We start from the raw sequence: 24724 nt of genomic DNA on the forward strand, positions 1-24724 counted from the left end.
GCTATGTACTGCGTTTAGAGGCCTGGGGAAAGGAGAGATATCAGTTGTATGAGAAGTAAGTTAAGAGGCTGGGGGAAAGGAGAGATATCGGTTGTATGAGGAGTTAAGAGGCTGGGGGAAAGGAGAGATATCAGTTGTATGAGAAGTAAGTTAAGAGGCTGGGGGAAAGGAGAGATATCAGTTGTATGAGGAGTTAAGAGGCTGGGGGAAAGGAGAGATATCAGTTGTATGAGAAGTAAGTTAAGAGGCTGGGGGAAAGGAGAGATATCAGTTGTATGAGAAGTAAGTTAAGAGGCTGGGGGAAAGGAGAGATATCGGTTGTATGAGGAGTTAAGAGGCTGGGGGAAAGGAGAGATATCAGTTGTATGAGAAGTAAGTTAAGAGGCTGGGGGAAAGGAGAGATATCAGTTGTATGAGGAGTTAAGAGGCTGGGGGAAAGGAGAGATATCAATTGTATGAGAAGTTAAGAGGCCGGGGGAAAGGAGAGATATCAGTTGTATGAGAAGTTAAGAGGCTGGGGGAAAGGAGAGATGTGAGGCTCGCCGCGTCACATGATCACAGGTTTGCCGCGTCACATGATCACAGGTTTGCCACGTCACATGATCATAGGCTCGCCGCATCACATGATCATAGGCTCGCCACGTCACATGATCATAGGCTCGCCACGTCACATGATCATAGGCTCGCCACGTCACATGATCACAGGCTCGCCACGTCACATGATCATAGGCTCGCCACGTCACATGATCACAGGCTCGCCACGTCACATGATCATAGGCTCGCCACGTCACATGATCATAGGCTCGCCACGTCACATGATCATAGGCTCGCCACGTCACATGATCACAGGCTCGCCACGTCACATGATCATAGGCTCGCCACGTCACATGATCATAGGCTCGCCACGTCACATGATCATAGGCTCGCCACGTCACATGATCACAGGCTCGCCACGTCACATGATCACAGGCTCGCCGCGTTGGCTCGCCGCGCCACATGATCACAGGGCTGACATCCAGCTGCATTGTGTGTAGGACTGCCATAATCAGCTGAATTTGCATGAGGCTAAAATAATGAATTAAAACATTTGGTTTGTTTGTGTGCAATGTTAGTTAGGCCACAGCTGGAGCTAGGTGTTAGCGTTTACGTCGAGGGTGAACTGAGAGAGCACATTTGCTCGCTGGAGCTCTTTCTGGGAGTGGAACATCTCGCGCCTCAGCTCCTTGAGCTTCACGAAATCTACGTAGCTGCCGTTCATGAGCATTCCGATGGCGCTGCAGAATGTGAGGAGGTTGAGATGTTTTTGGGCGTCCTTCACCTCTGGCAGCCTCCTGGTGACCTCTGGGAGCCACGGCATGCCGTGCTCCACATACCTCTCGATCTGGCTCTTGAAGGAGAGGCCCCAGAAAACGATCTCCCTGCAGATCTTATTGACCGTTGCACCACATTTGGCCTCCATTGACGGCGCCACATTGCTGGCGTGCACCTCAAGGTAATGCACGAAGTTCCAGCTCAGCCTTCGGCTCCCCCTTACATCCCGGAATTTGACGTCCGGGCAGAACCGAAGGCCGAGCTGGTGGAACCCGGCCTCCAAGCATTGCTGCGGGTCACGGCCCTTCCCCGCCACCATCCTCACCGCTCTCCTAAACACATTTGGGGATGTGAAGTAGGAGGCCTTCTGGATGAGGGTCTGGCTGAATTCAGAGTACTTGGCACTCCCTACCAGGGTACCCGGGACCTCAGTGCCCTGCAGGCTGGCCAGGCAGGCAGTGTTTGTACGGTCGTACAGATCTTTGATGAGGACAACTATAAGCTGCCTTCCCAGCAGTCCTGGGGCAGCCTCCAGGTACTCAGAGAAGGTGAATATTTTGAAGATTGCTGTGTGCAGGCCTCCTGCTCTCACCCCATTCTCCAAAGGAGGTGGAACCGGCCCTGAACTGGCACTGGAGGAGGGCGCCAGCCCCAAGAACTGCCGCTGATAAGTGAGGCTCCGCTCAGAGGTGGAGCTGGTCCCCAGGCTGGCGGAGTGGTGTGAGTCGTGCACACTGACTGGGTGGCCATAAAATAACTCCTCTATGGCCACCTCCTCCTGGTAGGCCCCCCAGGCTGCAGCAAAGCCCCCCATGTGGGCATTGCTTGCGTACAGGGTACGCGGCTTGTTGGTGAGGAGGGTAAGTAGTGGCATCACAACACTGTGGATGCCCTCCCCTCGGATATCCCTGAAGGGGAGGAGCAGCGGGCGGGCCTCAAGGATCCCCCTGAGGTTGGCCACATTCAGGAGTGCAGCTGGGTCCAGGATGGGCGGGACCAGGGCGCCCTCAAATAGCAGGACACTCTCCACCCTTGCTTTTAGCTGGATCCCTGATTTTGACATCAGGTCCTCCACGTGGTCCATGTAGAGCATGGCGCGGTGGACCATGGCCTTCAGGCGCTCGTGGTGAAGCACACCGGAGGCAACAATCACCCCACTCACAGGGTGTTTATATGCCGGGTAGAGGTGGGAGTGGGGCGTGTCTGTGTACAACTGAATGAAGTTGATCCTTGACCCTGTGACTCCGACCACATCTCTCAGTTCACCAGAGAGTTCCAGTGGGCGGTGGCTGAGCTCACTTTGATAGTTGGCTGCCTCATGGAGGGACCACACGGTGTAATAGGTCCCCCGCTGCCCCACCACCGTTGCGAGCCCGCCCCGGGACCACATCGGGTTCTGGCCCTTGTCCTTTGAAGATATGCTTGCCGCAGCATGGACACTCACCCGGACCACCATGTCCACCTGGACCAGCTGGCCTAGGTCCAGTGGGTGGAGGCGCTTCTGGCCAAACTGGCCAATGGTAATCATCAATCTATACTCTGGGTCCAGCCCAGCCTCCAGGATGGCCTGGTCCAACAGCCTTAGCAGGAAGCTGCGGTCCTGGTCTAACATCCGCATGTGGGACAGGTTGCGGAGGTTTGCCTTTTGTATACTCGGCCGGGATTTGCTGATGGTCGGCAAAGCCTGCAGCTTGGCCTTGTACCCCGCAATCACCTTCTCCATGTATTGGAGGGTGATCTTTGTGGCTACCGTGTTGTTTGCGAAACTATGACAAATTCGCTTTTTGTTCACAGGGGCAAGGGTTAGGGTGAGGTGGTAGCCACCATCTATTCTCGCCACCCTATACCCATGTATGTGGGCCATTGTTTCAACTACAGCGGCTGAGTAGTCCGAGAGGACCAGATGTTTCTTTAGAAACTGCCACTGGTTGGTGACATGCTGTGGGTGGTCAGGAAGGACCAACTCATGGACCCCCCCCACTATCGCTGCCATGTGGCCCACCTCCACGACCACCCCGTCGATGTCCAGGGACACCACCAGAGGCCACCCAGCAGTGTGAAAAGTCACCTAAAATCAACTTTTCCTATAGTGTATGGGACTTTTGTCAACTGTTAAGGGGTGTAGCTCTGTCAGCATAGCACCGTTTCGCCTCAAACTTGCTGACAGTAGTAGCCTTTGGGATGGGTCCTAGCTGTGTGCAAAATTTGGTGATGAAAATATGGTCAATCACACTTTTGCAAATTAGTTCAAATTTCAAATGGTCATAACTCCAAGGGACATGGCTCAAACTGCTTGAAATTTTGTGCCTGAACTCATCTCCTCAGATATATTCGGCACATGAATTTTCGGGTCCGAAAGCCACACCCACATAGCGGAAGTAGCGTTTCGAGCACTTCCCATGCTCGGATTGACGCGGGAGTGGTCTCGTTGGATTTCTCAACCAATTCTACACTTAATAGAGTGGTTACACATATACCCCCAAAGAACTAAAAAAAATAAACTTTTTTTTTCTATGTATCTTCCCCCCCGCCCCCAGTTTTTTCCAGTTCAGGCACCAGAAACCTCCTACGAGCGATGTCCAATACTGGGAAGCAGGAAAACCCTTGCGTCCAAAAATTCCCCTGCAGGTGGTGTGGTGTGTGAAATACAACCAGGGCGGGTCATTTTTCAATCAAGCAACACGTCGTCTGCTGAGGCACGGAGCAGGTTAGGACAGAAACGTTCTGATGTTCGCTCGCTCACTCGTTCGCATCGCGTCCAGTTAGGAATCGGTGTCAGTCTGGACTCCAAGCCGTACACAGTGATTTCAGTGGGTGGGAGTACTTGCCTTGACAGACAACTCCTTCCGCCAATCAGCGCAGTCCAATCAATCCAAATCCATTTGGAAGAACGGCCAAGTTGTGTCAACAACTACGACTCAGTCCCTGATTGGCCAGGTTACATTGTCATTTCAGGAAATAGATGTGGGAGAGAGGGTAGAGTAGAGACTAGGGTAGAGCGAAACGTGAGCTCATGTTATCAGGATGGTTTTTAGCAGGCTACCAGAAACCAATGCAGAACAGGTTTCAGCTCGTCTTGGAGAGCAACTGACAAAGCTCATCATCATCATCATCATCAGTATATAAATGGGAGCTGGGGCTCCGTGTGTCCCACTGATGACATCATCAGTGATGTCATAAATTCACAGTGATGATGTCATCAGTGATGTCATAAATTGTGACATCAGTGATGTCAGAGGCATTGTCAGTGATGCACACATACAAACGCACAAGAGACATCAGTGATGATGATGTCATCAGTGACATCATCAGTGATTAGTGATGTCATCAGCTAATCTGCATTTCACAGTTTGTGCTCATTTCACGAAATGATGCGAGACTGTGTTCGACACTAGAGGTTTCCAAATTCCAATCATGGAAGTTTGAAACCCTCATTAGTGTTTTGCTTGCACCTGTGTTTATTCTGCCTTTTCCACACAAAATGGCCCCCGTGAGAAGGGTCCCTTGCTTTGCAGCAGCATAATGGCGCTCCTGCATCAATACAGTGTTTGCCTATCTATGCACCAATCCTTTATTTGTTTTTACATAATCCAGTTTTTAATTTAAATTTCATGTTTGTTTTCATCTTTGTGAGCAATGCATGCTCATCAGAAGCATGTCTTTCATTTTCATAAACTTATTGCAACTAGACTTGTGCTTGTACGATCTCTTCCCAAGGCTTAGAGATGTCCTGCTTTGACTTTGGATCTAGCCTCATGTTCTCTCTGTGTGTGGTAGCACAGCTTGTTGCATTACCGTGAGTCAGTGAAGTTGTCAGACGCACTTGTTGAAGTAATATGAGGTGGTGATGTATTATCCATGACAACATTGTACAGTGCTGGATCCTTTTAAAGGGACCATATTATGTAGATATATTGTATGTTTGTCTGTCTCTGTTGATGTATTTCAGCTGTTTAGTCCTAAAACGGTGAACATACAAGTGGTGATGATAAGTGAGGGTTATGCACAACATTGATGCTGTAAATAATGATCATTAGGAAATATGTCTAACCTTGCATTTGTGTATACCGGCTGTATTTCGTGTGGTACAGTATTTGAATTATATTTCTATATTGCTATATAATAATAGCTGATATTGAAAATTATTTGAAATGCAAGAATGATTAATAAAACGCATTGTTTTTTTTCTCAGAAAGCTGTCATCAGTTCTCACTGTCTCTGTTGTACTGTTTGAATTGAAAAACTGTAGTGGGGTCGATGTCGCAGTTCCTACTTGTCGGCAATAGAGGTCGATAAAGATCATAGATGATTTAATGTCCCTTAGGGCTATCAGAGAAGGAAAAAGGAAACACCAAATGACAAATGTACGCTACAACATGAAAATGAAACCAAAAAAGTGAAGCATGTGCTGTACCTAATCATAAGAGGGAAAATGAGGATATGAAAACAAACATGAAACTTCTGTATTCCCAGAGATGGCTTTGAACTCACCCAGGCTGCTTCATTCCTTCAGTTCCTCTCATATTTTCCACTAGGTGCTCATGCTGCTCTGGAGGATGGTGGAGGAGGCAGGGGAGGGGAGGTGAGGGGATTACCACCAGTGAGAAGGTAACCAGGGAGTTCCCCCCCCCCCCCCCCCCCCCCCCCCCCCCCCCCCCCGAGCTGCTGAGGAACTCTTACTCCAGTGGAAACTTTCTCAGCCGGTTTACTATAGGAGCTGTCATATGACTGAGCAAGCCCCAACACATCATGGTGTCTTATGTAACACCAGAGCTATAATTATCTTCTTTGTTGTCCGCATCATTCCCACAAAATGGTGCCAACATTTCATAAGTAAATGAATATAACAAAGTGACTCAGAGCCCCCATGTGTGAAAACACATGTGTGCACCTGATAACCCATATTAACATTGCTGTTATGGCCAATAACCAATATTTCCTGATATCGATACGATCTGTATCAAAACAAGTGTCCATTTACACTTGGCACTAACATGCGTCTTCTGTGATCAGATTGCAATCGGATAGTGCTTGACCACATTAGCCTGATTTAATTTACACCTGGCCTTCCCCTGCAGTTATCTACCCGGTATTTGTGAAACAAAATCACTGAAGTGAAAGTTCTGGCACAAAACTATATTGTTACGTATCCCTGCACATGTTTAAGTGGGTTTACTCAAATCCTGGAGCTTTCCTAGTGGGTATACACGTAGACTACACCACTGCTTTATAGGAAAGAATTTGGGCACCTCTGTCATAGATTGTTTTGCTCTAGAAAGTGCACCAGATTGACCCATTTTACTTTATTAAAATGTACAAAACTTTCTTCTGGGGTGGCATGCCCCCGGGCCCCCTGGAGGGTCCGAGGTCAGCTACATTCTCATTGGGGGTTGAGCACCCCAAAAGGTCTGGGCCCAGTTGCACAAAGCACCTTAAGGTTAAGATTTCCCTTAGGGTCGGAGTTAAGGTGTCCATAAAATAGAATCGGCTGCACAAAACACCCTTAAATCTTCTCTATATGGTTAAACATTTTAAGGAAAACATAAGCACGAGATGTAAGGGTGTTTTGTGTAGCCGATTCTGTTTTATGGACACCTTAACTCTGACTCTAAGGGAAATCTTAACCTAAGGTGCTTTGTGCAACTGGGCCCTGATCCTAGCATACTGTATAAGCCTTGCGCTTATACAGTATGCCTCTGCCAACAAGTCAAGTATACAGTCCAGCCCCGGCTACAGCCCACTACAGTATAGGGGGCGTTGGAATTCCAGGAGGGGGCGGCGACAACGTAACGCACTATTCCCAGCTTGAAAAACATGAGCAGACCAGTTGCCTTATCTAGGCATCAAGTCAGCCGTTTTACTCGCGATTACAGACCCGTTAATAGAGACGTGTAATTGTGTCTTTTATGCCAATATAACGCTCTTCCAAAGAGCCTCTCCTCTTTGAGATCATTACAGACAAGTAGACAAACACTGCCACCAAGTGCCAGCTTTACAACAATAGGCCGTATAGTTAATAGACAAACTATAAACACACTAACACAGCCTGACAGCCACCAAGTATGTGCCTGCTTTAACGCTCCTTTTCAACAATTACAGACAGTATAGACGCTACTGACACCCCCGCGGGAACATAGCCTAATTATGTTGTCCCACCTGGCTGCTTGGAGAGACCCGGCCGGCCGCTCAGAGTGCAGGCTGCCCCTTGCTGTCCATGGTGCTGACAGTAGGCTATAGACAAGCTACAGACACAGCCACAAAGACGTGCCTGCTTACCAATATTTAAATTAAATCCATTCATAACAACAATAACAGCGTGTGTACCAGCAGCGCAAACATCAAACAACAATGCAATAAATAGAATAACCAGCCTCTTACCTGTAATAGTCTGTAGTAGTCTGTAGAAATAACAATCCAGCAAACAGACAGCATGTTGTGAAGCCAAAAACAACAGAACACACTAGTGACTGAACAATGTGATCGAGCCCGGGTAGCCCACCTGACGCCGGTGTAAAGCTGCTGCAGCGGCCTCCAGGCTGCTCGCCAGCCTCGCCACGCCAGGCTCGCCTTCTTCCTCAAACTCACGGTCACGGGCCCGTGACAGTGGGGCCGCGGCCGGAGGGTTCTTCTTTAACCATTTTCTAATGTCCATCGCGGCAAAATAACTCAAAAAGTGCGGATATGGTTCTCTTCTCTAGTGGGTCTCCAGTAGCCTAGCCTAATCAACTAGCCTACAACAAGAGGCGGTTTCCCCGAGGCCGGATCCAACATATAATGTCCCGCCCTACTCTGCCTCTGATTGGCTTACCCTGATATTTTACCCTAACCTAACCAATCGCTGTAATCCTCATGCTACATGGCTCTGCCTCATGCGTACACACAACCAATCATCGCTCCCCATGAGCCTAAAAAACCCAAACCAATCCCAGGTGGCGAAAGAAAATCTACCTTCGCCATCCTGAGAAAACCTTCGCCAACCTGGGAAAACAAACAAAAACAAAAAAGAGTAAACGGACCACGTTTTGACTGAGGGGGCGGGTAGTCCCCTCACGCCCCCTCGTGACGCCGGGTCTGATACAGTCTACATCCATGTCCGTCCAGACACATACAATGTATGTAGTGAAGACTTTGAAGGAATTTAATCAAATGTGTTACGTGTATTTTTGGTGAAATGGAAGTTATTATCACTATATTGACATACATGATACCAGTGAATAATTTCCAGTGAGAAACATGCTGTCTTCACTCAGAGACCATGAGGAGTACTGTACAGAGGACTGATATATATTGTAGAGAGCTTCATCAACAACAATCACCTGAAGCTCAATATCAACTACAATGAGCTTGTGGTGGACGACCAGAGCAACGACTGTCATCCAGGGAGAGGAAGTGATCAGGGTGGACTCAAGTAGTAGTAGTAGTAGTAGTAGTATCCTGTTTTTTCCTTGAGAGTTGTAGTCTCCCATGATACTCTAAATGTTGTTTCCACCATGACAAGCATAACATTTTGGGCAAGCACTGAAGAATTGGATATTATTTGGAGGAAGTTTACTGCATGATAATAGTCAAATTTCAAGTCAAGATATTGAATATTGGTGCAGAACACCAGCTATTGGCAGCTTTATTTCAAAAAGATCAGTGTCACTCTTTCAAAAACCATTTACATCTTTTACCCCATGACATAGAAGTGGTGCATGTGTTGCAACCATAACCGCAGCCAGCAACATATCTCTCACCTCCATCATGCAGAACAGCTCAGTGGTTGGTTTTACAAGCGAGAGGAGACAGGAAACCACAGGTTTCACTTTAGTCAGCAGGCCTGCTAGTTTCCTCTCTACCTGGTTTCACCCACCTCCGCACAGCCCATCTCTCCTCCTCCTCAAGCCCAGCTTCCTCCCTCCCTCCCTCCCTCTCCCAGCTGAGGTCCCGTGGGGCCTCACTCACCCTGATAGATAAACAGGACGTTTGCATTGCCTCATTATGGAGACACTATTGCCCAACACTGGCGTTCCCTTTGTGCCAAGAGCTCGAGTAGAATGCAAGTGGAAACAGATCCCCCATGTGACTGAAAGTGAAAAAGAAAATCCTAAATCGTCTGGAAGAAGTGTTTGTATTCTCGTTTCCTCAGGGGGAAAAGGTCGGGAGGTTCACAACTTCCTCCTCGCACCTGCAGCCGCAAAACGGACACTATTTGTAATGAATATATATGTAATACATTAATATTAACATATTAATGTTCGGATTCCTTAAATATAGCCTAACAAAACTAGTCAGAAACAATTTTATCTAACCCAATTATTATCCTAGCTAAATTTCATACTCACAAGGATACAATCTGTCATATTGTTTCAGTGTTGGGCATCAGAACAGTAAATGTGTCAATTTTCTACTAACAAGAAAGTTGTCAAAAATCCCTGTGTTACTTAGGGACTAAAATAAATCATTTTGTTTCTATCTTCTGTAACCTCCTGATGTGTTTCTCTTTCTATTTTTAGATCCATTCGAAAACCCTGTACTTCCTTAAGTTTCACTTTTATCTCGCTCTCTAGTGACAATGACTTTATAGATGACATGGTAACTGGGTAGCTCCCCAACACGTTTTCGTGCCATTTTCACTCAAAACCAAATAGGGAAAAAGTGGGGGCTTTCCCTTGGGTTACCCTCTCAAATCCTTGAAACATCACTACAGAAAAGGTCTTCTCCCTTCTCAGTCAGTCTCCCCTCTGGTGAAACCCACCACCACACCTCCAGGTCCCTCCTCTCATGTAGAAGCTCCTCTGTAGTGTGCGTTTTCATGTGGTTGACACATGTATACGAGTGATGCACTGCTCCATTCCACTGGAACGGAAGTGAAGTGCGTCTCAGCTACTTGATGGAGTGCAGAGTCAGACCACGTGGTGACATTTTAAAAATACTCAACTGTTGCATTGGAACAACTCAACTATTTTGTTCTCAAAGTTGAACTGGACTTGAAGGTGAATGCGATGATTGCAGTGAGCAGCACAATCACACAGTTCACATTTTGCTCGGTTGCTTGCTATTAAACCTAGATACTCTAGTTGGGTTTCCATCCACCTGTTTTTATGCAAATTTTCAATTTGTGCATAAAACACCTGAGAGGAAACACTGCAAAATGCGGAAAAAACCCTCCAAATATCGCAAAAAAGTTTTCACGCTTGAGGAAGGTGGAAAAGTTGGGTGCATCGATAAAAGGAAAATGTGATAAATGCAGTGGAAACAGATTAATATGTGTCTCCAGTGTCCACATTGAGATCAGATTGCGATCGGATCAGGAAAGCGCCATACTAGCATAGAGCAACAGAAAAACAGCAGTGACTGTTGTTGTATGTGGATTGAGAGGACGCATTGCATTTGCACACTTGTGTTCAATGTGGTCACAATGTGTCCCTGACCACATCCGCGGCGCGTTTACACCTGTACTTTCAAGTGGTCAAGCACTATCAGATTGCAATTTGATCACAGAAAACACATGTTGGTGGCAGGTGTAAATGACGTCACAAAAATCCAGGGACCCCAGACATTCAAATTCCGCTACAAGATCGGCAATATCATCAGTGACATCATCAGTGATGTCACATGTAACAGTGACTTTTTCTCAGAATTGTGACTTTAATCTCTGAATTCTGACCTTTTTTGTTCAAAATTCTGACAGTAAACACAGAATTCTGACTTTAAAGGTGCTGTAAGTGATATTTTTCTGTTAAATAAGTGTTAAATAGCATGACAGCCATCACTGATATAGATTGACGCCACGTCACTTCCGTTTGAAGCCGTTGCGGGAAACGGCAAAAAGAGGACACGATAGGTAGTTTCCTCCATGACGAGACATGAACGTAATGTATACTGCAGAGTGGGGGACCCATGTTACTCTATGTCAGTGATGGCTGTTAGAAAGTAGAACTATTTAACATTTTATTTTTTAGAGTTCTGATTTTATTCTCAGACTCCTGACTTTAACTCAGAGCTTTTAAAAAAAAAATCACAAGTAGCCCATATCCTCTTTGGTAGTTTTAAATTGTGTGTGGTGATTTTTTTCTTATATATTTTTTTTATTTCTTTTTTTTTCCAGGCAACCCCATTTGAATTCCAGGCGACCCCACTCATTGGGCACCACTGAGCTAAGAGAACATATTTCCATCGTCATTCAGGTTAACAAGGATGAGTAATATGCGTGTGATATTATTAGCAGGCAGGAGTATGAGAGCCAGGTAGTCAGAGGCAGGTCAGACAGAGAATGACTCAGACGAGCGGAGATGATGATGGGGCAATGTTAGCTGTGATGACGATTACCACAACTTGAAGGAAGATTGTGATGACTACAGCTTGATCTAATAATAGAATGTGATATAATAATATAATAATTATAATAATACTCTGTACTTAAAGCACAATGGACTGTATCAGGAATACACCTGAAATATGAAAAATACACGATTAGTCAAATCTTCACACAGAACAGGAGTCTGTGGCCCCACCCTTCCTGACGCACTTGGCCTATTTTTACACCAGGAGGAAGTGACACAGCAATGTACAGTAGATACCGACCATGACACTTTAGCAGTTTGTTTCAACTCCACAACATACATATTTGAAACAGACCCTAATGCATGTTGCAGTGTTGTTTGCTAATACAATAGCTGACAGGAAATAAAATGGGGTCCAAACTTCCCTGGCAACATAATTCCAGTGAAACGGTCTATAAACCATTTTTAAAAATCATAATGAGTGTGCATTGTCTAAAAGCATTGTCAATATGACTAATTATAGGTAATGCTGGAAGAATACAGCTGAAATGAGTATCTGTGTGATGACTGGGGGGCTGTTTGCTCGGCTTTTGGAACACAATGCAACCCAGTTTCCACACAACTGACCCAGATAGGTGACCAGTGCACCACAACATATGCCCATAATAGGGCAACAGTAGATTCCCTGCCTACCACCACAAGGGTTGCAGGTTCAAGCCCCCATGTTCCAGCTTGGTCGGGCGTGATCTTCCCACGTGCTACGTCCTGCTGGTAAAACTCCTCGCTGTCGTGTGCCAGTGTTGGGCAAGTTACTTTCAAAATGTAATATACTACATATTACTAGTTACTTTCATTTGAAAGTAATAAGTTACTTTACAATATTACTTTCTGTGTAGAGTAAGTCGTTACTTATTACACTACTTTTGCTTTACTTTCACCAAAACAACAGCAGCAGCAGAATGACATCGCCGCCCCGGAACCATCCCGAAAAATAATTTCAACCGCCTTGAAGTCAGTGTAAACAATCCAAAATTCGAAATGTCATTCTTTTCCTTTGTTATTGTCATCTATAGTGGTTATTTGCATACAAAAACAGTTTGATTAGGAAATTATTGTATCTTTTTTAAATATGTGCTTTGATTTAATAAAATGTAACTCAATTTGTAACTTGAGTTACTTGACAAAGTAACTGGTATAATATTACTGAAATTCTATAAGTAATAAGTTATTACTGAGTTACTGCTAAAAGTAATATATTACATGTAATATGTTACTTTTGTAGTTACCCCCAACACTGGCGTGTGCGCCGTGTGAGTAAGGGAGTGTGTGTGTGTGTGTGTGTGTGTGTGTGTGTGTGTGTGTGTGTGTGTGTGTGTGAATGCACACGTGAATGAAGACAACGTGGTTGACTTTTGATGTGAAAAACCAAATAAATTGGATTTTTGTGAATTTGGCTAAATAGGTGCACTCTATGACCAGGGGTGTGATCTAAACAAGTTAAAAAGTCATTTCAGCTTGACTTCATCTAAATTATTTAGTCTGTATTTAGACTAAATACAGACTTCATACCTCCACCAACAGAGTTGACCAGGCCAACGTGTGTGCGTGCGTGTGTGTGTGTGTGTGTGTGTGTGTGTGTGTGTGTGTGTGTGTGTGTGTGTGTGTGTGTGTGTGTGCGCGTGCGTGCGTGCGTGCTTGCGTGCATGCGTGGGTGTGTGTGTGTGCGTGTGTGTGTGTAGGTGTTGGTGTTTTGGTATGCGTGGGTGTGTTGGGGAGTGAGTGAGTGTGCGTCTGGGTGTTGGTATGCCTGTTTATAACAACCTGTGTGTGTTTAGGTGTGTTTCACGAGCCCATTTATCAGTGTGTGTTTTGTTGTGTGTAGTTGTCGTTCAAGTTTCATCTCATCTTAACAATACGAAAAATACAGTTTCATGATGCTGGCTAATTTGTGAGTGTGTGTGTGTGTGTGTGTGTGTGTGTGTGTGTGTGTGTGTGTGTGTGTGTGTAGCGTGTGTAAGAGACTCTCTCTTCCTCATCCTCGTCTCCACTCACTCACTCTGAGTGACATCACAGGAGTTTCCCTCCAGAGGAAACTCTTGTTTTAAAAGCTGCTCACAGACTCAGTCAGTCACTCAGAGCAGCAGAGCACCTGGAAGGAGAGGAGCGATCAGAAAGCCTTTGGATAAGTCTGATAGAAGCCTGATAGAAGCCAGACTCGTTTGCTTTTGACCAGCTTGAATCGACTGTTAGAAGCCATGGAAGGAGACTGTGTAGTGCAGCTGGAAGCCTCAGTTTCAGAGGCCGGGAAACAAACAACACACGGCATCAACAACAACAAAAACAACAACAAACACGTGTGGAAGCTGGCTGGAGCCCTGCTGGCCGTCACACTCTGCCTCGCCGCTGCCATCCTCTTCAGCGGCCACGCCACAGAGTCACACGCTGACAACGCTGACGGTGAGAACTTCCTCCAAAGTCATTTCTCTCACAAGTTCAACACTGCCTCTCTCTGGAGTTCAGACCAGGGTTCAACCAGGATGGGGTTTTAAAAGCCAGTACTACTTTTTGTATTGAAGCATGCCAGTAGACATGTTTCTGTGCTGACATTCAGTATCTTTAGTTTTGATCATTTTCATGCCAAAAAGTATCGCAAGTTTTCAGTGTCTTCCAGAATTGTATTGAAAAACTCGCTCTCAATTGAACACATCTCCATCACATCAGAGATGACACTGACAGGACCATATATAATAATAAGATAGATGAGTTCATACGTCCACAAACTGATAAACCAGTCGAACCCTGGCTGAGACACTTGACCAGAAACTGAATAAGAAGCTTGCCTGATAAGAAGCTTTGGGGTTGCTGTGATGGGCTGGATGTGAAAACAAGTCTGCCAGTTCATTCACATTTTCTAACCATCTGTCTTCTCTCCTCTCCAGACCTTCACCATATGTTGAGACAACTCTCTGGGAACCTAAGTCTAAGAGCTGCCATTCATCTAGAAGGTAAATACAAACTCCACATATTCTGCATAAGAACACCTTGCTGGAAATTACTTTGTCTGACAGACTGTAAAATGCCAGGAAAAAGGAACTGAGGTCTTGAGCACATCAAAAGCAGATACTTTCTAGACTGATAGTCCAGTCAAAACCTTCTGTTCATTAAGATGCCATTCCTTTAGTCCTTTAGGGTTTCTTGAGGAGCTTCTATGGGTCATTGAGAAGGTTTCCAGAACAAAATGATGAATAGTTTATTTTCACTATGTAATTAATCAGAAAGGATCCTAATAAGAAATGTATCAGAATGAATGTTATCCCTCCATAGTTTAGACAGCACTACAATTCAATACTGAATCTACGACAACTGAAATCTTTCCATATGTACAGTAGGACTAAATCGAGGGTCAAAGCAGGATTCACAGCCTAATTTATTTATATGTATTGTTTTATTTATTTTAGGTTACGATGATGATGATTATGAAAAGGTTTCTTATTGCTCACTGTATGTATTGTATGAACTCCACATTCACCTCCATCACCGCCTCTCTTTGCTCGTCCCACAGGAGAACACAACCCTGAGCTGAAGACCTCTGTGCAGTGGAAAGATGATGTGGACCAGTCCCACTCTCAGGGAGGGCTGAAGCTCAAACACAACCAGATCGTGATCCCTCAGACCGGCCTGTACTTCGTCTACAGCCAGGCCTCGTTCAGGGTCAGCTGCCACAGCCACGCCGACGCCACCGCCACGCCCCTGGGCCACAGGTCCGAGCCCCTGGTGCACCTGGGCCACAGCGTGCAGCGGTGGTCCAGGTCGTACGGGAGAGACGACGAGAAGACGTATGTGACCATTCTGCACTCTGTTCGCACCGCCTGCCAGAGGACGGCGAGCCAGGAGCCAGACGCAGAAGGAAAATGGTTTGGTGCCGTTTACATGGGAGCAGTGTTCCACCTGAAGAGAGGGGACCTGCTGAGGACCGTGATGGAGGAGGCACTGCTGGGACAGCTGGAAGAGGGGGCGGGGAAGACCTTCTTTGGGGTGTTTGCCTTGTGAGAACACACAAGGTTGTAACAAAACAGCCAGTAACTGTAAAGCAAGCTACATGAACCTGTAGCAGTTTTATTAGTGGGCTCAATGTGTAATGATGTACAACCATAGAAATGTCTATGGGTCTACATTATAATGTGATGTACTATGTACTACCTTCTTAGTCTCAGTACCTTTTGCTGTACTGCAATGCACTTCTCAGCCAAACTACTGTCTTTGGAATGTTTTTAAGAATGTAAAATTGCATATTGAATGTCACTACAGTTTGACAATGTGGAGGAGCAGATATATTTCATTTTAATTTTGTCTATTTATAATACATAATTTATTTTGATCTGTGTATTTATTTATTTATTTGTTTATTTATGTATTTATTTATTTATGTTTGTATTTATGAATTTATTTATTTATTTATTTATTTATTTACTTATTTATTTATTTATTTATTTATTTATTTATTTATTTATTTATTTATGTATGTATTTATTTATTGCAATGAATGTCCTGACTAGCCTACCCATTTATTGCATTTGTTTTTTGATTGTAGCCTTTGACTTTATTTGATGTTCTCAATCTGTACAGTCTTTTATACATTATTTATTTGATTATTTATTAATTTATTTAATTAATTTATTGAAATTTGTACACTAAAAATTTGTCATGGTGCCTAATTAAAAAACAACAACAAAAAACAGTTGTACTCAGTATATCAACACTAGAATTTAGGAAACGATTATGTGTTTTGTAAGAGCCAACAACTAAACCACAGGCTCAATTTAAAAATGAAAATAAAAAAAGTAACAGCCAGAATGAGGGAGGAAGTGTTATCTGCTACTGGTGGGGAGGAAGTTGCAGTTCAGAATGAACTTGTGAACTGTGAAAGAGGCTATATAGGCACAAGACTAACATGTTGGTTTTAAATGCAGCAAATAATAAACGGCGTATCAGACATTTTTTAAGCTACAAGATAACTTTACCCAGAAATCCTGAGCATGCAATATGAGGCTACGTTCAAATCCTGCCCTAATTCATAGTGTTTGAGGAACACCATCTAATGCAAGTGAAGATCATCCCAGATGGCAGCAGGCCGTGGCAGCTTCCAGTGGACCTGTGGACCTGTCAGCACACTATGCACACTGTTGTTCCACATGAAAGCAAAGAACTCAGCGTTTAAAGGAACAGTTCACCCAAAAATGAAATCCAGTCATTATCTACTCACCCCATGCCGATGGAAGGATGGGTGAAGTCTTTTAGTCCACAAAGCAGTCCTGGAGCTTCACAGCAAAACAACGTTGCAGCATTCTCCTAAACAATTGAAGTGAATGGTGACTAGTTTTCGAATGTAAACAAACAAACAATAATTAAAACAAACTATCAAACAAACAAAAAACATAAAATGCCTTCGCTTCATGAGCAGCACACGGTGGTGTATCAAACCAGTAATGCAGTGAAACTCAACTTGCGGCCCGGGGGGCGGGGCCACATGTCCCCAATAGGTTGCAGAGTGGCCCTCTGACCATTTTCTAATTCACAATGAAAACATCACATAAATCAAGTTTGAGTGAGCTCCAGCTCAATTGTCAAATATTCCAGCCTGCTTGCCCAGGCACTTATATGTACTTAACTAACTTAACTGAACCTAAGTATCGCACAAAGTCGACCTGTTTGGTTAATCTTCTTTTTGAGAGAGATCCTATCCACCTTATTTCTAGCTGCCATGATGCCTTACGTGAAGTGAAATATGGATGCTTCTTCCGTTGTAACCCTCTCAGCCCCGCCTTTCCCCCGTTACGTTGCTGACACAGACACAACATAGCCCGTCTGTAAACCACAGCTGCAGGCGAACGGAGCAAATCACATCCAGCTTGACAAAGATCTTGTCGATAAATATTCCGAGTTGTTCAAAGAGCAACAGAAATAGCGGATGTGATAGATAAAATTATTACATTCCATCAAATAATTTGTGAAATTAGTGTTATTTATTGTGACAAGCAACCTTTTTTCCAGCGTCAGAGTTTTAACGAGGAGATGCGCCAGCTGCAACAATCAGTCACTTTCTAGAGCGGACCTTGCACCCATAATTATTTTACAGTGGGGCATTCTGGGGGAATACAAAAAAGTGGGCCAAGAAAGCTCAGCAGGCCAAGTAGAATGCAAAATAGAAAAAAGGAGCTTATTGGATATTAAGTTCACATTTTAATTTAGAAGTAATGTACAGGTGTACTACACAAGTTACTACTATACTAACATGTACATTTTCAAACAAAAGCACGGGCAACAAAACGCAACGCGTTTCAACATCGCTGCTCTTCGTCAGGCTGTATTAGCAGTGAGGCATTCCAAAATAAGGTTGATAGTGATTTGTTTGGGAAGAGGGTTTACCCTGTTTCTCTTTCTCTTTTTAGATCCATTCTAAAACCCTGTACTTTCTTAAGTTTCACTTGTATCTCCCTCCCTCTCTCATGACAATGACTTTATAGATGACATGGTAATTGGGTAGCTCCCCAACACATGTTGGTGCCATTTTCACTCAAAACCAAATAGGAAAAAAGTTAGGTTTTTCCCTTGGGTTACCCTCTCAAATCGCGTCGGTTTCAGACGCTGCCGGATTTCCGCTCCCCACTTAAGAAGCTCTGTCATTGGCTCCGACCATCTCAATAAAATTTTAATTGGGAAACGCAGTGACTTTATAGATGACATGGTAATTGGGTAGCTCCCCAACACATTTTGGTGCCATTTTCACTCAAAACCAAATAGGAAAAAAGTGAGGTTTTTCCCTTGGGTTACCCTCTCAAATCCTTGAATCATCACCACAGAAAAGGTCTCAGTCAGTCTGCTCTCTGGTGAAAGCCACCACACCTCCAGGTCCCTCCTCTCATGTAAAAACTCCTCTGTGCTCTTTCTTGTGGTTGACACATGTATACGAGTGATGCACTGCTCCATTCCACTGGAACGGAAGTGAAGTGCGTCTCAGGCTCTCAGCTACCTGATGGAGCGCAGAGTCAGACCACATGGTGATAGTAGTATGCGTACTTATGCATAGCTACTGTATATGCTAAGTATTATCATGGAAGCTGCTACTATCACTCAACTATTAGTATGGAGGCCACTGTCACTTAACATAGTTTATGTTAAAGTGTTAGCATAGAGGCTACTGTCACTCAACATAGTGCATGTTAAAGTGTTAGCATGGAGGCTACTGTCACTCAACATAGTGCATGTTAAAGTGTTAGCATAGAGGCTACTGTCACTCAACATAGTGCATGTTAAAGTGTTAGCATAGAGGCTACTGTCACTCAACATAGTGCATGTTAAAGTGTTAGCATGGAGGCTACTGTCACTCAACATAGTGCATGTTAAAGTGTTAGCATAGAGGCTACTGTCACTCAACATAGTGCATGTTAAAGTGTTAGCATAGAGGCTACTGTCACTCAACATAGTGCATGTTAAAGTGTTAGCATAGAGGCTACTGTCACTCAACATAGTGCATGTTAAAGTGTTAGCATAGAGGCTACTGTCACTCAACATAGTGCATGTTAAAGTGTTAGCATGGAGGCTACTGTCACTCAACATAGTGCATGTTAAAGTGTTAGCATGGAGGCTACTGTCACTCAACATAGTGCATGTTAAAGTGTTAGCATAGAGGCTACTGTCACTCAACATAGTGCATGTTAAAGTGTTAGCATAGAGGCTACTGTCACTCAACATAGTGCATGTTAAAGTGTTAGCATAGAGGCTACTGTCACTCAACATAGTGCATGTTAAAGTGTTAGCATAGAGGCTACTGTCACTCAACATAGTGCATGTTAAAGTGTTAGCATAGAGGCTACTGTCACTCAACATAGTGCATGTTAAAGTGTTAGCATGGAGGCTACTGTCATTCAACATAGTGCATGTTAAAGTGTTAGCATGGAGGCTACTTTCACTCAACATAGTGCATGTTAAAGTGTTAGCATGGAGGCGAAGTAGCCTATCACTCAACATAGTGCCCTATATGAAACCGGATTTGGCTCAAATGGAGGATGTAACAGAATTGTATTCAATTGTGTATATTCTCGGTCACTTGTGTAACCTCCGGTGACTCTCCAGTCAACACTGTGGAGTCCTTCAGCTTCCTGGGAACCATCATCAGCCAGAACCTGAAATATGAGCTGAACATCAGAGCTCTCACCAAGAAGGCACAACAGAGGATGTACTGAGTGGCGGCTGAAGAAATTCAAGCTGTCAAAGGCAGAAGCATAGTGGGTGAATGCGGCCTTCCCATGATTTGATTTGATCCTAGGGACAGTTAGTAAGCCGGACCCTGCTGACCTGAGAGGTCTAGGCGGTTCGTCTGTCAGGTGAAAAGAAGCGGCTGGTGACTGCACATGTATCGGAGGAAGCATGTGCTAGTCTACAACTCTTCCCAGATCGGCAGAGGGGGTGGAGCAACGACCGGGACAGTAGGGGGAATTGGATGAGTACAATTGGGGAGGAACTTGTAGAAAAATCTGAAGAAATGTTTTTGAATTTGTTTTTATACATTTTGCTTGTTCTTTTACATGAAGTTGATCTTTTTCACTTTGTCATCTTTTGATTTCTCTATGCTCTTTTCTTGTATCTATTTTATGTGACGCACTTTGAATTGAAAAGTGCTTTAGGAATAAACTTGCCTTGCCATTGTTAGCTTAGCTTGCTTCACTATTGGATATTGTTTGTGAAACTAAATGAGTGGTTCTGCTAGTATCAGTTTAAAAGCAGGTGACTAAAACAGTAGTGTCACAGAAATAGATCAATGACAGAAATAACAGGAAGTTCCAAACTTGCACCCTGACAGAATAAACTGTGGTTTGTGGATTTTCTCTGGATTTGTGGTGTGTGTATAAGTTACTTTACAATATTACTTCCTGTGTAGAGTAAGTCATTACTATTACACTACTTTTCCTTTACTTTCACCAAAACAACAGCAGCAGCAGAATAACATCCCGAAAAATAATTTCAACCGCCTTGAAGTCAGTGTAAACAATCCAAAATTCGAAATGTTATTCTTTTCCTTTGTTATTGTCATCTATAGTGGTTATTTGCATAAAAAAACAGTTTGATTAGGAAATTATTGTACCGTATCTTTTTTAAATATGTGCTTTGATTTAATAAAATGTAACTCAATTTGTAACTTGAGTTACTTGACAAAGTAACTAGTATAATATTACTGAAATCCTATAAGTAATAAGTTATATTATAATTAGAGTTACTGCTAAAAGTAATATATTACATGTAATATGTTACTTTTGTAATGAGTTACCCCCAACACTGGCGTGTGCACCGCGCATGTGTGTGTGAGTGAGATGTGTGAGTGTGTGTGTGTGTGTGTGTGTGTGTGTGTGTGTGTGTGTGTGTGTGTGTGTGTGTGTGTGAATGCACACATGAATGAAGACAACGTGGTTGACTTTTGATGTGAAAAACCAAATAAATTGGATTTTTGTGAATTTAGCTAAATAGGTGCACTCCATGACCAGGGGTGTGATCTAAACAAGTTAAAAAGTCAGTTTTCATTTCAGCTTGACTTCATCTAAATTATTTAGTCTGTATTTAGACTAAATACAGACTTCATATTACCTCCACCAACAGAGTTGACCAGGCCAACATGTGTGTGTGTGTGTGTTTGTGTGTGTGTGTGTGTGTGTGTGTGTGTGTGTGTGTGTGTGTGTGTGTGTGTGTGTGTGTGTGTGTGTGTGTAGTGTGTAGGTGTGTAGTGTGTGTAAGAGACTCTCTCTTCCTCATCCTCGTCTCCACTCACTCACTCTGAGTGACATCACAGGAGTTTCCCTCCAGAGGAAACTCTTGTTTTAAAAGCTGCTCACAGACTCAGTCAGTCACTCAGAGCAGCAGAGCACCTGGAAGGAGAGGAGTGATCAGAAAGCCTTTGGATAAGTCTGATAGAAGCCTGATAGAAGCCAGACTCTTTTGCTTTTGACCAGCTTGAATCGACTGTTAGAAGCCATGGAAGGAGACTGTGTAGTGCAGCTGGAAGCCTCAGTTTCAGAGGCCGGGAAACAAACAACACACGGCATCAACAACAACAACAAAAACAACAACAAACACGTCTGGAAGCTGGCTGGAGCCCTGCTGGCCGTCACGCTCTGCCTCGCCGCTGCCATCCTCTTCAGCGGCCACGCCACAGAGTCGCACGCTGACAACGCTGACGGTGAGAACTTCCTCCAAAGTCATTTCTCTCACAAGTTCAACACTGCCTCTCTCTGGAGTTCAGACCAGGGTTCAACCAGGATGGGTTTTTAACTGGATACTGATCGCACCAGAATCTGAAATAGGAAGCTTTGGGGTTGCTGGGATGGACTGCATGTGAAAACCAGTCTGCAAGTTCATTCACATGTTCTAATCATCTGTCTTCTCTCCTCTCCAGACCTTCACCATATGTTGAGACAAATCTCTGGGAGCCTAAGTCTAAGAGCTGCCATTCATCTAGAAGGTAAATACAATCTCCACATAATTTCTGCATAAGAACACCTTGCTGGAAATTACTTTGTCTGACAGACTGTAAAATGCCAGGAAAAAGCAGATACTTTCTAGACTGATAGTCCAGTCAAAACCTTATGTTCATTAAGATGCCATTATTTTACTCCAGTGGTTCTTAAGGGGGATCTAGGGTTTCTTGAGGAGCTTCTATGGGTCCTTGAGAAGGTTTCCACAGCAAAATGATGAATAGTTTAATTTCACTATGTAATTAATCAGAAAGGATCCTAATTAGAAATGTATGAGAATGAATGTTGTTCCCTCCATAGTGTAGACAGCACTACAATTCAATACTGAATCTATAACAACTGAAATCTTTCCATATGTACAGTAGGACTAAATCAAGGGTCAAAGCAGGATCCACGGCCTAATTTATTTATATGTATTATTTTATTTATTTTAGGTTACAATGATGATGATTATGAAAAGGTTTCTTATTGCTCACTGTATGTATTGTATGAACTCCACATTCACCTCCATCACCGCCTCTCTCTGCTCGTCCCACAGGAGAACACAACCCTGAGCTGAAGACCTCTGTGCAGTGGAAAGATGATGTCGACCAGTCCCACTCTCAGGGAGGGCTGAAGCTCAAACACAACCAGATCGTGATCCCTCAGACCGGCCTGTACTTCGTCTACAGCCAGGCCTCGTTCAGGGTCAGCTGCCACAGACACGCCGACGCTACCGCCACGCCCCTGGGCCACAGGTCCGAGCCCCTGGTGCACCTGGGCCACAGCGTGCAGCGGTGGTCCAGGTCGTACGGGAGAGACGACGAGAAGACGTATGAGACCATTCTGCACTCTGTTCGCACCGCCTGCCAGAGGACGGTGAGCCAGGAGCCAGACGCAGAAGGAAAATGGTTTGGTGCCGTTTACATGGGAGCAGTGTTCCACCTGAAGAGAGGAGACCTGCTGAGGACCGTGATGGAGGAGGCACTGCTGGGACAGCTGGAAGAGGGGGCGGGGAAGACCTTCTTTGGGGTGTTTGCCTTGTGAGAACACACAAGGTTGTAAGAAAACAGCCAGTAACTGTAAAGCAAGCTACATGAACCTGTAGCAGTTTTATTAGTGGGCTTACTGTGTAATGATGTACAACCATAGAAATGTCTATGGGTCTACATTATCATGTGATGTACTATGTACTACCTTCTTAGTCTCAGTACCTTTTGCTGTACCGCAATGCACTTCTCAGCCAAACTACTGTCTTTGGAATGTTTTTAAGAATGTATTTACTACATATTGATTGTCACTACAGTCTGACAATATGGAGGAGCTGATATATTTAATTTTAATTTTGTCTATAATACATAATTTATTTGTATCTATGTATTTATTTATTTGTTTATTTATTTGTGTATTTATTTATTTATTTGTGTATTTATGAATGTATTTATTTATTGGTGTATTTATGTATTTATTTATTGCAATGAATGTCCTGACTAGCCTACCCATTTATTGCATTTGTTTTTTGATTGTAGCGTTTGATTTTATTTGATGTTCTCAATCTGTACAGTCTTTTATACATTATTTATTTGATTATTTATGAATGTATTTAATTAATTTATTGAAATTTGTACACTAAAAATTTGTCATGGTGCCTAATTAAAAAAACAAACAAAAAACACAGTTGTACTCAGCATATCAACACTAGAATTTAGGAAACGATTATGTGTTTTGTAAGAGCCAACAACTAAACCACAGGCTCAATTTAAAAATAAAAATGAAAAAGTAACAGCCAGAATGAGGGAGGAAGTGTTATCTGCTACTGTTGGGGAGGAAGTTGCAGTTCAGAATGAACTTGTGAACTGTGAAAGAGGCTAGCTATATAGGCACTAACATGTTGGTTTTAAATGCAGCAAATAATAAACTGCGTATCAGAAATGTTTTAAGCTACAAGATAACTTTACCCAGAAATCCTGAGCATGCAATATGAGGCTAAGTTCAAATCCTGCCCTAATTCATAGTGTTTGAGGAACACCATCTAATGCAAGTGAAGATCATCCCAGATGGCAGCAGGCCGTGGCAGCTTCCAGTGGACCTGTGGACCTGTCAGCACACTATGCACACTGTTGTTCCACATGAAAGCAAAGAACTCAGCGTTTAAAGGAACAGTTCACCCAAAAATGAAATCCAGTCATTATCTACTCACCCCATGCCGATGGAAGGATGGGTGAAGTCTTTTAGTCCTCAAAGCAGTCCTGGAGCTTCACAGCAAAACAACGTTGCAGCATTCTCCTAAACAATTGAAGTGAATGGTGACTAGTTTTCGAATGTAAACAAACAAACAAAAATTAAAACAAACTAACAAACAAACAAAAAACATAAAATGCCTTCATATGTGTGTGTGTGGGGGGGGGGGGCTTCATGAGCAGCACATGGTGGTGTATCAAACCAGTAATGCAGTGAAACTCAACCTGCGGTCCGGGGGGCGGGGCCACATGTCCCCAATAGGTTGCAGAGTGGCCCTCTGACCATTTTCTAATTCACAATGAAAACATCACATAAATCAAGTTTGAGTGAGCTGAGCTCCAGCTAAATTGTCAAATATTCCAGCCTGCTTGCCCAGGCACTTATATGTACTTAACTAACTTAACT

The 24724-nt window shown here is 43.8% G+C and overlaps 2 protein-coding genes across 2 annotated transcripts; both read left to right on the top strand.

Moving 5' to 3' along the window:
* Positions 1-13831: 13831 nt before the first annotated feature.
* On the top strand, positions 13832-15626 carry LOC310785093 (tumor necrosis factor-like; the record flags this gene model as incomplete). Its single annotated transcript, XM_083646079.1, has 2 exons — positions 13832-14033; positions 15139-15626. 2 exons carry the CDS (start codon positions 13832-13834, stop codon positions 15624-15626), a joined length of 690 nt encoding a protein of 229 aa, XP_083502205.1.
* A 5973-nt stretch (positions 15627-21599) lies between these two features.
* LOC310785095 (tumor necrosis factor-like) lies at positions 21600-23125 on the top strand (the record flags this gene model as incomplete). Its single annotated transcript, XM_083646081.1, has 2 exons — positions 21600-21804; positions 22638-23125. 2 exons carry the CDS (start codon positions 21600-21602, stop codon positions 23123-23125), a joined length of 693 nt encoding a protein of 230 aa, XP_083502207.1.
* Positions 23126-24724: the final 1599 nt, after the last annotated feature.

This window comes from Poromitra crassiceps (assembly GCF_964638095.1).
Source record: "Poromitra crassiceps genome assembly, chromosome: 11".
In the NCBI taxonomy this organism is placed as follows: domain Eukaryota; kingdom Metazoa; phylum Chordata; class Actinopteri; order Beryciformes; family Melamphaidae; genus Poromitra; species Poromitra crassiceps.